The 16,099-nt window shown below is 39.5% G+C and overlaps 1 protein-coding gene across 3 annotated transcripts in view; it reads right to left on the bottom strand.

Moving 5' to 3' along the window:
• Positions 1-16,099, bottom strand: part of LRP6 (LDL receptor related protein 6) — a 110,804-nt gene that overhangs the window by 65,023 nt on the left and 29,682 nt on the right. For all 3 annotated transcript variants that reach the window (XM_058023361.1, XM_058023360.1, XM_058023359.1), the window contains exon 3: positions 175-372. In XM_058023361.1, the coding sequence (XP_057879344.1) occupies positions 175-372 (198 nt within the window). The remainder of the gene's footprint in view (positions 1-174; positions 373-16,099) is intronic.

The raw sequence follows: 16,099 nt of genomic DNA on the forward strand, positions 1-16,099 counted from the left end.
ACAGTGCTGGAAAGGTGAGGATGGTGAAGGATAAAAGTTTCTGACAGCACTGGTTTGCTTAATATTTTGTGAGTGCTAATGTGACAATTCGCTGCAACAGAGATTACAATATTGCTTAGGCAGCATCTTCTAAGAAAATCCCCACATTACACCCATAAACCAAAGACTTCTTACCTATGACTTCCATCCAGATTTGATTTGTGGATGAAATTCAGTTTAGCATCTGCCCAGTAGAGTTTCTGTTCCTCATAATCCAGTGTCAGTCCGTTTGGCCAATAAATGTCCGTGTTAACGATGATGGAGCGGCTCGAACCATCCATCCCTGCTCGTTCTATCTTTGGTGCTTCTCCCCAGTCTGTCCAGTACATGAAGCTGCAGTTATTTGGAAAAAGACAAAAAAAGAAAGCAATCATGTACAAATCTACACCTTTCAGTAAAGGTACTCTCTGTTCTGCAGAGACAATGTCTGTGGAGCTCTGCTCTACTGGGTAAGGGGCACATACCCTGGGAAACAAAGCAAAGTTACTTTACAAAAAGCTGAAGAAAAACAACTTAAAACAAACCCACAGTACTATATCAGGTTATATTTCCATGTTTCCTTCTTTCCTTGGGTAACAGAGAAAGCTGGAGATATCCACCAGATCTCGACAACCATCTCAAAATTCATCATTAAACAGCAAAGGCAGATATTACAAATTGTCATAAAAGTACAGCAGCTCCTCTAATATGTGTCAGAATTTAGGGGGGCACAGAAGAAGGTGTGCAGACTTATAGCAGACATAGCTGCATGTGATGCAGTGAAGTGGTTTTGATGGAAGATCAATTCATGTCCTTTTATTTCCAGACAAATTCCAAGACAAGCAGCTATGCCAACATGTTTAGAAGCACAGCTTGCATCCAGTAACTGAGAAAAACACTCCATAAAATCTTTTAAGACTGGACAAGCAAGTTTTAAAACATCTAACATGCATCAATTTTTAAACATTATTTAACAAGTAGTGGGGAGAGGGAAGCTATTCGGTTGCATTTAAGATAGTGGCAAAGCAAGGGAAATCACTTTGTTTTGGTTGGAGACTAGCAGGGAGTAAGAATATTTGCCCTTTTTCTGCAGGTGGTAGAAAATGGATTTACTTTTGTGGGTTGTTGACAGAATGCATAAGTAAACTGAAGTAACATAGAATACAAACAGATCAGCCAAAGTGTGTCCACGGTGCTTGCTCTGTTTTGTTGTTGCAGCTGGAACAGACTACTGTCCTAAATTGCTTCTCATAACCTCATGACATCTGCCAGCATTACCTGCTCCTATCTGTGCTCCAAAGCCTGGCTCAGTCAAAACAATCCAGATTAGGAAAGACCTGAAGCCTGTAATCAAACTCAGATCATCACACAACCACAACAGGTCAGTGTATGGTAGCCACATGTGAGGAGGCCTAGCCACCCATCCTCTAAAGAAAAACAAATGTGCAACACATTTAAGAAACACTTGCAGATGAAGTTATTCTTGGCAAAGATTTTTTCTTATTCTTATTCTTATTCTTATTCCTATTCTTCTTATTTTAAAAATTCAGGAAATTCCATGCTATATCTTCCCCCTTAATTCATGTCTACAGCATGTTTGTTTTAATGTGCAGCAAAATCTGTGCACTAGAAATGCAGCTGATTAACACAAATATTATCCCAAGTAAGTCATTCTTCATGGAGCAACACGTTTAATATCTGAAGAGAACATGTGAGATTTCTGAAAGCACAAACAAGTGCCTCAGATAAACTGGTTTTTCATCAGGAAGAAGGACAAACACCAAATAATTTTCAGATGGGTAGCACAGTAGCAAGGCATCTGGTCAAGCTATGCAATAAGAAATCACACTTGAAAGAAGAAATGTTCCAAAAAGGCAGCATTTCACCAGTGAGCATGTGAGAAAGGAAAGAGAAAAACACAACTTTACTGTTAACTTCTTTAAGACAGCCCTGCTTTGCCCCAGCCGTCAAGTCTTAGACTTACAAATCAAGGTTAATGGGTTCCAAGGCTCTGACCAGCCTGCTGGACTGATTTTTTGGGGCTGAAACAGCTCATTAATTGCTGTACAGCCTCATATTCTTCCCTGTCTCACTCTCACCTCTGCAATTACTGAAGCAAAAGCAGGTAAAGGTAGTTTGGTAAGAAAGTAAAGGCTTCCCAGACATCACAAAACCAGCCTTATTGCATTTGTCAAGAGGAAGACACACATACAGAACTGACTTTAAGATTCAGTAATATTTCCAATCAGCTCCAGTGACCTCTTGTGCATTTTCTTCAAATGTTTGGGTTTTTTCACTATCAGGTTTGTTTTCCTCCACCCTGCTTGAAACCCTGTGGGTTTTAATGTCTTCATTAAAAATCTCTGGAACCAGCCATGCTCCAGCTGATGACAGCCATGCAGACAAGGTAAGGGCCATTCTCCCTCTTCCCCATCCTCTTCAAACACATTTTGCTATTTCAATTAAAAAAAAATTTAAAAGCCACCACCCAAGCCCATGGGATAGATCAAAATATTAAGAGAAAAGTAATGTCTTGTGCTAAATCATCTAATTATACCTTGCAATACGATTAAAATCCAGGAATTTAGATTTTAATTTTACCAGCAGGGGCTGGAAATGGTTGTGAGCTGTTATAAAATCTAAAAGCAGAAGAAACACAACAACAACAAAGTGTATTTCTTTTTATATGTGCTTATAACTTTCAGTATTACAGAGTCATGCTGCCCTCCAAAGAGTTAAGGAACATCAAGTGTTTGATATACACTTATAGAAGAGAGGAAGGTTCTTAGACTTCAATAAAAAATATTCGTTGATGGTTTTTTTGAGTGTGGCTGAAAATGTTGGTTTATATTAAAGTTTATCCCATCATTAAAAATTATGAACAAATAGAGTTTTGATAGTTTTCCCTACAAACTGTTTTCTATGCCTCTTTAAATCTAACAATTTTTGGGTTTTGCATTCTGCTGCATAAGGTGAATCCATGCAATAAAACTTCCTTCTAAAAGGCCCCTTTGCACTGTATAGTTGTAACTTCACAGTTTTGATTACCTCAAATAGAAGGTTTTGCCATGGGAAAACAACAACCCAACCTAACAAAAGGATGAAACAGCATGTCACAGTTCATTCTGCTTGATGAACAAATCTAATAAGTAACAGAGATTTTTTCCAAAAAGCCTATCAAGTCTAGGCACTCTGATGGCAGAATATCCCCCATACAGAAGAGGAAACTCAGACTACCAATGCCAAGATTAGATGCTGTAATTTAACACTGATTTCTGACAGTAAGCAGAGAAGGAGACAAATTTATTGCCAGCGCCCATCAGCTTTGCAACTTTCTGATGCACAAACACTCACTTTCCTGAGTGTTACTCAGCTGCTTAATTAGGGCAGCTAATTATTTGGTGAGGTCCTTCACAGTGAAGGCCCCAACTCTGCAATTATGCTTGGTCCAGGGCCCTAAGAACTTGTGAGCTCTACAGGGAGCTGCCAAACTTCAGAGCTTGCAGCAGCCCCTGTGGAGCTCATCAGCTCTGCAGTGGACTCTGCTCCAACTCCAACAGGACTGGCATTCCTGTAACCAATAAATCCAAAGTTACACACAGTTCAGGAAAACTATGCACTATAAGTATGTTTGGTTATTAAAATAGCTCTTGACTTGAGCAGAAACGTTCGGGAGTTTACAAAAAGACAATTGAATCAAGTGACCCTCCAGGTAGCTCAACAGAGACTCTTTCTGAGGCAAGTTCACAAAGGGAGGAAAACTGCAATCCAGAAGCACACAGCAGCAACGAACAACACAGAAAATGGATTTTCAAATAAGTATGACAGAAAGGTTTTAATAACAAGTTTCTCAACTGACTGCAAAAGTCAGAAAATATTTTCGGTCCTCCAGGAAAAGCAAAAAATGTACATATAAATTAAATATGGAAATAATTCTTCATAAAAGAGAGGAAGAAATATCCTTTGGGGATACAATCAAGATAAACATGAGAGAAAATATGTTTTTAGCTAGCTGAGAACTGTGCTCTTTTACAATAGCTTGTCTCTCTAAATAAGTATATTAGTTGATTGACTAGATCAGTTGAATGTAATTTTCAGAGCTGCTTTACAATAATATCTTATGTTAATATTCAGTGCAGCCAACATAATTTTCTGTGCAAATTACCCTATCTGCAGCCTTTTGGTTGCCTCTACACCACTCTTACACATACTAAGAGCAGCTATGTGAAGAATAGATGTGAATTAAGCAGGGAACTGTCTTAATACCCTAACACACTGAATCTTTTACTTTTTATCCTTGTTTTGGGTTCAGAAGCCAAAGGGTTTCCAACAGAGTTTCCTATTTCAGACAGGTATGGCTGGCTCTGAACCACCTGCCTTAAGCAATGCTATGTACACTGGACAAAATCAAATCAAGATTTCTTAAACTGAAAACCAAGGCTTCTTTTATTTCACTATTCTGCAAAGCATCAGTGTGTCTAGTAAATGACTAAATGAGCTAGATGTGCTGAAAATGCTTGACAAGCAAGAGCCAGTGGGCCCAGCTGTGCCTCTGCCACTGTCCCCACCCTGACCCTCCATCCCCATCCCTTGCACCTCAGGGAGGGTGGAGGATGAACACAACTCCACAGGTGCTTGGATCTCAGCTACTGAGTTCCACAGCCCAGACCATCAAACCTAGACAGGGGTCTCTGTGCAGTGCCTGGAACACAGTGACCTGTGACAGGGACACCTCAGTATGGATCACTGCTCACACAGCAGGAACCTGTGCAGGAACAGGGATCATTGAGGATAAATTACTGCAGCCTCTGCAGCTCACCTGTCAGGGATGCTAAAAGACTCAAATGACAAGTGGGAGAAACCCATGTGTAAAATTCCATGTGTACGTTTACTATACACACCAGGAAAAGCTCTACTGGGACTGCTATTTTTTAAGGCATACAAATATTTTGCCCAGTATACTCTATACTGGTTCCCTCAAGATGAAGATGCTGTTCTGGTGATAGCACTTTAATGCAAATGTCTGCATTTATCCCAGGACATCAGTCAAAAACCATCTGTAACCAGAACGGCAATGTGAGGATTTCCACTTCAGAGCTGGTTTTACTCCCCTACTCAGACCTTATCTAGCAGGAGAAATAAAATCATCACCAGACCTTCCCTTTTCTTGGAATCCATTTCTAAAATAAGGGATAAATGCAAACATTCCACTTTTGGAATGAAGAAAAGCTTAGATGAGATCAAAAGGTGATGCTTTGTCTCCAGCTCAGTATCAGGAACGAAGGATAAAACTAGAATGAGATTTTGTAGATGGCATTCATAAACCCTGAAAATAATGCTTTGGAAAAGCCACTGAAAACCTTTCATAAGAAGTCAACATAGAAGAATAAACCTACATGATACTCTCATTTCATAACCAAAAAGAAAAAACACAGTGTTCAAGCTAGTTACCATGGCCTCTATTTTCAGGTATTTCAATTTAAAGAAAATGCTGGGCAATCTAACAAAACAGATGAGAGATTGTTTTTCATTTTCACCCAGTCATTTCTGAGGCTCTGTAGGAAATAAGGTTTGACTTAGCTGTCAAACCAAACACAGACTGATGCACTGCAGAGTCTCATGCATATGGTTGTCCTTTTGGCCACAGACCTCCAGGAAAAAGAGAAAGATATTCATTAAAAAACAAGAAGCAGCTTTTTTTTTTTTTTTTTTTTTGCTGAATGCTCACAAAGGCAGAATTTTAATTGTTTGAGCAGGTGGAAAGGTCTCCTGCTCCTTGAACTTGTAAATTAACCTTTGCTATCTCCTGACACAAAAGGTCTAATGACATGCCTTCCACAGTTAGGAAATAAAAGCCATTTCTTGGTTTCTCCTAGAGCCAGCAGGAAATAAAGCTTGTTAGAACTAAGCAGCATTTGAAAAACAGTATTTGAAACAACAATTTTCCCAGTTTATGCCAAGAAATAGAGAGGGATACAATTTCCTCTCTCTGCTACCAATTAACACCATCCCTAGACTCTTGCTGACCTCAAGACAGAAGCAAGATCCAAATGTGCTTTGGAAGGCTCCAGCCAGCCTCTTGCACAGGAGCCTCTCCAGATATTACACACCAGACCCTGGCAAGTTCACACAGCAGGTAAGCCAACAGAAAAACAAAGCATTATTAATGTAAAAGGAGATGGACAAAATAGGAGAAGAAAATTCCTTGCCTTCCAACCTATCTTGGTTCTTCAAATATAACAGGAAAATAGAGGAAAGAAAACCAGCTGGCAGACTTTCAGAAAAACCAAGCACACAAACAAAAATACCACAAACCAACAACTGTGACAGAGTCTCTCAAGAGGCCAGGAGAGAAGCTGAGCCAGGAACATGTGCTGGGTAACTCTGCAGGGCTGAGGAGTCTCACAGAGACTCCAGCATGGCCCAGGAGGAGCCCACATACACAAAACACCTTCCAAATAGTTCTTTAAGAACCTACCAAAAGGTGCAGATCTCTATGCACCTGTGAACTGAACTAAATTGTAAAAGCTAGGACAAAAGAATATTTAGCTACATTAAAACTACAAGTGGGGGAAAGCAATGAGAAAATGGTGAGATCACAGTTCTTCATATTTCTCAGATGAAATTTACCTTCTTTGTACAATGAAACAAATCTGTTTCTTTACAGGGACTTGCACTAAAATATAAACATTTGCATTTCACATATTTAGTTGGTAAATGAGGATTTAGAATTCTGTAATGTCAAAGAGCTTTGGGTTGAAACTAGACAAGTCAGCTGCTACAATAATTTTTCACTTCTTGCTTTTTCAGCTCAGTCAAAACCAAACTTGTTTCTTATTCTTCAATAAAAAAACTGGGAGAATTGTTCTCCATATCTCCCTATTCATCCTGAAGGCAGGAAGGGCAGAAAGATTTTTCCCTATACTTGTATCTTAAACTGAAGCCCTAGAACTTCTAGAATTGAAGCCCCTGAACTTCTCCGTGGCAAGACACCACAGTCATTTATGCCAGTTGTGTTGCTCAGTGAATGAGGGCAAGAGATAAAAATCTGCCATTTGGCATTCTGGGCTGTTTCTCAGAAACACCAATCTAGGCATACCCCACTGCTGTGCAAGGCTTGGAGTGATGAACTGCTCCATTCCAGGTACCCCACAGATACATCCCCTACACCCAGCAAACAGAACATTCTGCTATAACCATCCCAGCAATCCTCAATGCAGAGTCATCTTACAACGAGAACAGTTTTTAACCATGACTACTCACTCAACTTTACTCACTGATTTAATGGATGTTTACTCTAAGTTGAGTCCCATCAATCCAGCTGTAGTTCACCTTAACATCAGAGGGTACCAGTGCTAAAACATGGATGGGCAGGATGGCACAGCCAGGAACAAGAGAAAATTAGGTCAAAAAAAACTATCAGACATATGACCTGTCTACAATCAACTGAAATTGGGGAACATGTTCAGTATCATGAGATCTTTTAATCAGTAAAATATCCCCTTGTTATTCAGCCCCTCTATCAGGGCACAGCTACAAACTGGATGATTTTTATGTTCTTGATTCCTGACTCCTCCAAGAAGCCCTACAGAACTTGAATGTTATGCCAAGCCATGCTGAATCCTACCCTCCATATCACATTTCAGCACCCTGCTAATTCTTTTTTCATAGTTTTCATCCTATTGTCTGCTATGTAAATCAGGCTTACTTACACTTACATCATTCCTTAGGCTTTTTTTAAAATTCAATTAACTCATGTCATCCAGGGGTTCAGTACATTTTCAGTGCAGCTCCTGTCCTTGTGATTTATCAGTTTGTTGATATGGAAACCAACCTGATGCCACTTTGATCTTCCACCAGAATCACTACATCAGTTATTCTCTTGTAAGAAAGTGGCACACACCAATTAATCTTTTCACACCAGAAAATTACATGAAATATGGCCTTGTTTTTAACCAAAAGCTACATGTTTTGTAATATTCATTACAAAACAAACTACCAAAAAGGGGGTGGGAAGACGAGAGATTTCTCTATAGCAGGTAAGAAAAACAGAAATAAAGGGATGCATTGTAATTAATGCATAATGAGACAGGTTACATTACACAAGATTTGGTTAGAGACCTAATTCTGGAGATACAAATCTAGGTAAACTTGGCTTAATTGAGAAGAAACTATGTTTGTCCAGAGCATTTAGAAAGGTCCACAAAATGTGGTCTGAATACTGGCCAAAGGCTTCATACACAGATGGAACAAACACCACTTCATTTCTGTACTGGAAACATTATGATAAAATAACCTTATTATAAAAATAATAATAAAATAACATTATTATAAAATAACTGAGATGTCTGAGACTTCACTCAAGCTTTTTCTAGGTTAGATTTTGCTATAAAGGAAGTAAGAATTCTTCTACTTTTCCATTCCTACTGCAAACAGTTAAATATTAAGTACTTGGATTCAATTTTTATGGAAGAAGTGGCTATGCATTCTACAGCAACTATTACACACCTGTAATTCTGAAGTTAAAAATCAATTAACACAGTTTTAAACCCAGGTCATTAGCTTTTTCTCCCTACAGGCTTCTTTTGCAGGTCACTCACAGCTCTTCAAGTAAGAGCCACTTGCATACAAATTGCTTCCAGCACAGAGATACATCAAAAGTGGGAAAAAATTCCAAATCCTTGCCCTAGTACAAGCCTCATTCACAAGGCACACAAAAAATGCCCACCAAATATTACACTAAGGGAAAACCCCAAGTATGTTTCCAGTCATGCATGACGGGTCACAGGGTCTCTCACTTTGATAAGTTCTGGTCCATTAACATATTGGAGTTAATTGTCCAATTACAGATTTAGGTTATGACGTCCCATCCTTTATTGTTTCTCCCTCTTCATTCTGCCATTGTTTATGCTCTTGGGCCCAACATTTGGATCAGCTGTCCTTGGTCCCCAGCTAGAGAAGAAATTGTTTTGTCTCCCTGCTCTGTGAAGAGAGTTACTATCCCTTAATATGAAGCTCAGAACTACACACTAAAGCAGTCCAGAATCTGAAAAATATAAAAGCTAAAACCTGAGGCATCACTACTGATGATCTTGTGTTAAAAACATCTTGATACAACCCCCAGAACAACTGCACTTCAACAGCAAGTGAGGGCCAAGCAGAAGAAATGCCAACTTAATGATTAGTAATTTAATTCTGAGAAATTGCATTTCCCAATATGTAAACTTGTGCCACATTCTGCCCTGTAATCTCTATGCTAGGCAAGATCAACTGTTCTCTAAAGCACAACTGCAAGAGCAATGCAAGAGGAGAGGTGCTGGTGTCAGCTGCCACAGAACTCCTTCCTGACCACTCACACACAAAGATGAGGTGCAGTCTTTTTTGCACTGCAGAATTGCATTAGTGGGGTGACTGGAAGGATGCAAATTGTCAAATTTCTCATCCCTCAAACCACACTTTATTTATTATTGCTCTCCCACTATATCCCTGTTACACCCAAAAGCAGATGTTCTAGCACGTGGTGTAACACTGGTCCTCTCCACTATAAATTAGTTGTTTCTCAAGCTGACTGAACACAGCATCTATTTGCCATCAATGCAAGGGACCATATTCACTCTCTTGGAATCAGGACAGCATTAGTACTGTTTTATTGAGGAGGACAAAGCTCTTGTATTCCAAAACTCTTACAGTCACACTCTTCAGATTTGCAACCAAGCTCTAACTTACTGTATAACTTACAGTTTTTGCTGTATATGTCTGAAAGCAAAGTATGGTAAATATATCTCTGTTCTGGGTTTTCCTTTAAGCTTACATCTTTCATGTAACATGCTCAGCCAGTGCTTGTAGAAAAACACAAACAAAATCCCCCATGATGTATACATGGATGTTCTTCCCCTCAGGAGCTGAGTTTATGTCCACCAGTGATCAAATCAAATCTCAAGTGCAACAATTTCTGAAAACTGACTGCATACACTTCCAAAAAAATTGTCTTTTGCTCTACATTTAATTTACTCCTTTCATATCAGGTCCCCCTTTAGTCTGTCCATTCCATGGTCTGCTTCAGATAATACTTTCCTTTGTTATAAGTCATGAACAGTAATCCCTTCACGGTTGTTATCCAATTTTACCAAAGGCTTTAATCTGCTTTATTGACAATAACTCTTTAACTACTCTTCTCTGAATTGTAGTAAAATGGATCTGCAGTTCTGCAACTGAACAAAAAACCCCAAAAACCCAAACAAATCAACAAACAACCCAGAGTTTAGAATCACCACTGAGGACAAAAATATGTTTAGAAAATTAATTATATGAAGCAATTCAAACAGAGTATTTCTAATAATATACACAAGTGGTAGCAACAGTAAAAATTTCCCAAGTGTGTAAGAAATACAGATGGTTAATTGATTCCAAAGAGACTTAACTCTTTATAACCTTGCTCTTCTTCTGTTCCATGGACTGCTGTGAGCAGATTTTGCAGGATTAGCAGTGAGGAAACAGAGGACCAACCCTTTAGATAACAAATGGCACAGGGATGTGTGACACAAGGAGGTGACCAGACACTCAGAGACAGCAGTGACAGCCCCCAGACTTTCCTGCTTAGACTGAGAGTGTTAAAAGACCAGGGTTTCCTTTGTTCAGGGCCTCAGCTCCAGCTGTTATTTAGCTATTGCACCAAGATAAAATTATTTTAAGGATTGATGTACGTGACACTATGCTATGGGAAACCTGGTCTGCCTGGGTGAGTGTGGGGCTGCAGCTGGAAGGAGATTTGTTCCCAGCTCAGGTGGTGCAAGAGCTTGAAATGGCCCTGGATGGTCCAGCAGGGAACTTCCCTCAGCACCAGCCACTAAGAGCTTGATAGAATCACACTAATTGTATAAAAGGGATGGCTAGACCACAAAGAAACTCTGTTACTTGATAGGGGAAACAAATGCATATTTAGCTTAACTTTACTAATTAAAAATGCAAGAAAACAGGCACTGCAGCTTTGTCACAACATAAGGAAAGAAAATTGACTTACTGACAGCAGTAGATATCTCCTAAAGTCTTCTAATCAACTCCCTTCCCACACCAGTAACAATGCCAGTCTCTAAGTCACAACTCAGAAATTTGAAGAAAGTGGCAGGGCTATCAAGGTACTTTTTCCACCTCAAGTCTAATTGACTCATTTCTACCGGATCAACTGAGTGAGCTGATATAACTACTTGCCTGGGAAAGGGCTTTTCCAGTGCAGCAGGAATTAATTCTGTAAACAAGCCCTTTTCTAGGATAGTATTCAATTCCATGGTCTGTACTCAGGGAAGCTAAGAAGCTGAAATTCCAAGTAATACATAAAATTACAGGGTTGTACATACTGATGACTTTATTATCCCCTTAAGATTTTCAGTATAAAATCTTCTCAGAGCTCTTCAGTGCTCCACTACACTGGGCTGCAATGCTTAAAATAAGATTTTCCAAAGCAAATTCTGACATCAGTGCATAACAACCATGAGGACTCCTATGAAAAAGGGGATGGGGAGACTCCACACCCTCTCTGGACAATCTGTTCAGTGCTCAGGCACTGCCCAGGGAAGAAGTTCTGCCTCATGTCCAGGTGGAACCTCCTGGCATCAGTCCCTGACTGTTCCTCTGGTGCCATTGCTGGGCCCCAGAGCAGAGTAGGGGTTTTTTTCAACACAAAACCCAAGCAAACTTTTCCTAGATCATTTAAATAAAGTTCACACAAAGAGACTGTTACAAGAAAACATAGTAGCAGAGATCTATGTTTTGCTTTTTCTGTTGTGCACCCCCTGCAATGAACTGGATGTTGACTCATATTGACTAATGGGCAGAACCTCTGAAAATAAACAGAAACTGCCCATAGGAACTTGATCTGTGAACAATGGAATGAAGAAAATTTGATCATCTAGAAAGAGGCACATCAAGCTAGATTCCTTGAAGTTTAATGGAAACAAAGGCACTAAATGAAGCACGTCCAGCAGGTGCAGCACTTGGAGGCCACTTCATCTCCCAGTGGCCTTCCCTGTCACAAACATGCAGCTGGGGCCCAGCTTGACCAAAATTGAGCAACAATTTGCAAAGGTCAAATTGGGAGTTACACAGATACCTGCAGTATTCACACATGCATCATACATTAGCTACTAATGGTGCTTTTATTCCTGTTTTTAGACTACTGTCAGCTCCTAGATCCGTCAGGTTTTTGTATGCATGTGCTCAGTGTTAGTTTAACACAAGCCAATCTCAGCCACTCAATATGAAAAGCTGTGAATAGAATACTGCTTTTCTCAGCTGCACAAACCTCAGATGCATAAATCTGTAACCTCAGAGGAGCTGATGAAGAATACCACAAACCCTTTCCTTTGCACTCTTCCATGTGACCCAAGGTCAGGAGTGAGAATTGCCATTTATCACCAACTAACAACTTTTGGCTTTTAATCACACTGGCAGAGGTAGCAAGAGGCTCTAGATATCCATGCATGAAATATGTGGAAAGCTAGACAGGCAGCAGAGTTCTTGATGAAACTTCTTGGGCAGAGCCACATTAGCTCTTGCAGCACCCTCATGGGAATGGCTTGCTGCTCTTTGTTCAGCCCTCCATGGGAAGCACTAACCTGTGTCCAGGTTGTTTTTGAGCTGGGCATATTTAAGACAAAATTATCAGAGAAAAGAGGTATTAGTTCGCAGAATAGCCTGTCACTAACTCTGCCACTCCACCTCAGCAGTGTCCAATCCCCACACCACTGAGCAGCTCAAACACTCAGTTAACAGCTGCTCTGACAAGGCTGGAGTGGTACATGAGGCCCATGAGCTATTTATTTTGGCATAAAGTGATGCTACTTCTTTTCTGTTCTCCCAATCCCACCTGTAGAAGCAAGAATGCATCCTTTGCTAGAAGCTGATGGAGCAAGAACATCCACCAAATGATAAAAAGGGTCTGCTAATAACTGTGTATATTTCCTCTTTTGCATCTGCTCCTATATTTAAAGACAATACAACTTTTACAAAGCTGCTTAGTGCTGAGACAAAAGATGAACAAATCACAAAGTGAATTGGAAGGCGGCTGTAGCAATTTAGTGACATTGCTTTTGATAAGTAATAAAGTTAGATGTTTCTGCATTTCATAGGGTGGACCTCTATTAGTCAGCAAGAAAATCAGACCTTTAAATAGGGATACCATGTAACTAAAGTGTCTTCAAGTCTGTAATAACCTTAGAGAAAAACCACCAGTGAGCAAAAATCAGAAAACTGATATGACAGCTTAGTACCTATTAACAAAAAGATTGCCTATGAGAACAGCAAACAGATAAATACCATTCCTGTTATGTCAGTCAGATCATACAGTGGAAGTATACAGGTCAACAAGCACAGGAAGATAAAACTTCTGCCAAGGGGCAGAGGTTCCATCTCTCTTCAGCTGCTCTGTTTCTATCTCATGAAAAAAAGACCTCAAACCCATATTTTTATCACCCTCTTGCCTTCTAGGGTCTACAAGACAGGTATAAAAATTCTGGTGAGCCTGACAAGCCTTGATACACTCTTCCATCCAGGCAACATGCAGTGCAGGACAAACCACAGAGCCAGAATGAGGAAGAGCTGACAAAGGAATGAGGACTGGGGATGTGGACAGGGCAGTGTGTTTTTTCAAAAGTAGGAATTTCACTGTCATCTAAGCATTGCTTAGTTGTCACTGCAGTGGAACAGCATGTGACAATAGCATTTAAAACTGAAATATCAGTGTGGATAGAAACACCTAAGAAGAGTAGGATCACGATGCTGCCACACCTGAAAATCCTCATCCACCTTACCAGCTACCCACTGTGGAACGACTGGAAGAGAGCAGGGAACTCAAGGCTCCCTCCATGTGACCCAGGATGCCACCCTTAGGGAAAGCTGTCAAAACAAATGTTCCACCAAAAAGGTCAATTTTGATGAATCAGATTCCAGCTAAAATAAATGGTCAGATAATTCTAGACCAACTTCAACTACCTGAAAATCCTTTAATGAAAGCTTTAGCTCTTACTTCACCATTCAGTTTATATGATTTATCTCTTCATTAGGAAAAGATAAATCATATAAAATTAAGACAGGTCAGCACCTGTTTCTTTGTAGGCAGTTCAGTAGCACATTAGCATCATGTTTTATACAGTCTTAAGGATGCAGCACTGGCAAAGAATGCTTTTATCACAAACATTCCTAGAGTTCATCTCAGAATTTCCCAAAGCATTCCCAAAAGTGTTCACATTAATTCTAGGTTTTGAAACACATTTTTACTTTTGCCTTTCTAATTAATCTGAACTGTTTGACAAGCAGTGCTGTTAGAATGAATATATAACAGCACAGCTGCTGCACCACACATTTTAAAATAATCTCAAAAGGCTGGCACAGCTTTGGCCCAGGCCTATCCCATTCAGGCAGAGAGAATCTCAGCACCTCTTCCTGCAGAAATCTGCAGGAGTGGAAGATGGGAAAAAGAAAAACAGAGAATCATATTGTGCTCACAAACCAGCTAAATAACATTAAATGTTTTGAAAAAGAAAGTTAAGTCAGAAATAGTGATTTACTTAGGATTTGTCATCAAAAAACCACTAAAACCACAACAAGCCACACAAAGAAGAATCAGAAACAAAATTCTCAGCTTTCCACCCCTTGAAAAACGTTGTAGTATACAGAGAATCTGTTCTGTGATACACAAATTACTCACTCAGCTATAGTGATAGGGCAGACTGCACCACTACTAAAACTCTTGTCTTTTAATATTACACCACTAAATATGCTTTTGTAAAGTTACATGCTTGTAACTATTGCCATTTCAGGGCATATAATCTTCAACTTAATCAGTACCTAAACATTCCTTATCTAAAGATGTTCTGAAGCTCGTGATGCAATGCTACCATAAACAGTTATTATTTTCTACACACTGACTTCCTTGTGTAAACCAGCTGTTGGCATTTTCAGAATTATTTCAGATTATGCTGTCTGGATGCCTGATACTTTATATCATGGCCCACTCTGCTGCAAATCACAGGAGCTAAGCATCCATTATAGCAAGAGTTACACACAGAAACCTTCCTTTGAGACATCATCTATTTATCTATGCAAGTGGTTTGACAGCTTTTAACTTAAATTAAATAGCATCTCACCCTCAACTAAAATATTCAGTTGCTAGATTTCCTGACTTCATTTCCCAGGTTACATTTGGACCTTTACAACACCAAAACCTCACAGCTGTGCCCTTTTGGGTGACAAACCATCAATTAAATGCTCTCTTAAGCAATTGTCTATTTCAGGCTTTGTGCTGTGTTGCAATTTTTGAGCTGTCATTGATATAAAATATCAACATAAATATATTTTATGTATTATAATAAATATATATTTATAATATAAAACCACTACTCATCAACTCAGAACCAAGTGCAGGTGACAACAGATGGCCCCAAGTGGAGCCTGGTTCCAGCCCAGCAGCCACCATTTCCATGTGTTGGTGTAACATTACCCACACTCAAATTCCACAAATCACACAGCTAAGTGTTTCTATGCAAAAAGAACCTACACATTAAAAAGTGCCTCAGTCTCTGTGAACAGCATTCCTAGTAGAGTTTACATTTACCTCACTCACAGTCACCTTGGCAATGATCATGGATTTTATTACTGAAAATACACATCAAAATTCAATCAAACAGTACTTTTCTCTGGCAGCAACAAAAATTTGTCTGTGGGATCATTCAGCTTAATTTTGCTGCCACGTTTTGCCCATTCTTGTGCTTCCAAAGAGATAAATAAAATAAGTTCTTCTCTAAACAAATTCATCCAATGCACTCTGGAACACATCAAGAGTGACACAGACAAAACACTACAATGCAGAATAAAAGCCTGAAAGAGCAGAGGGAACTCTTAAAAAGTGGAAAAAAAAAAAAAGGGTTAGCTTCCTCTTATGATATGTGAAAGCAACCCTACTTCTCACTAGAGGAATAGTAGTAAAACACTTGTGTTGAAAAGAAGTGGTAGAAAGGAGGAAAAACAGAAGTTGTTATTCACATGTGTTCGTGAGAAACACCTTGATAAGGTCACACTGTCTTCACTA

Source organism: Melospiza georgiana, chromosome 4 (genome assembly GCF_028018845.1).
Source record: "Melospiza georgiana isolate bMelGeo1 chromosome 4, bMelGeo1.pri, whole genome shotgun sequence".
Lineage (NCBI taxonomy): Eukaryota > Metazoa > Chordata > Aves > Passeriformes > Passerellidae > Melospiza > Melospiza georgiana.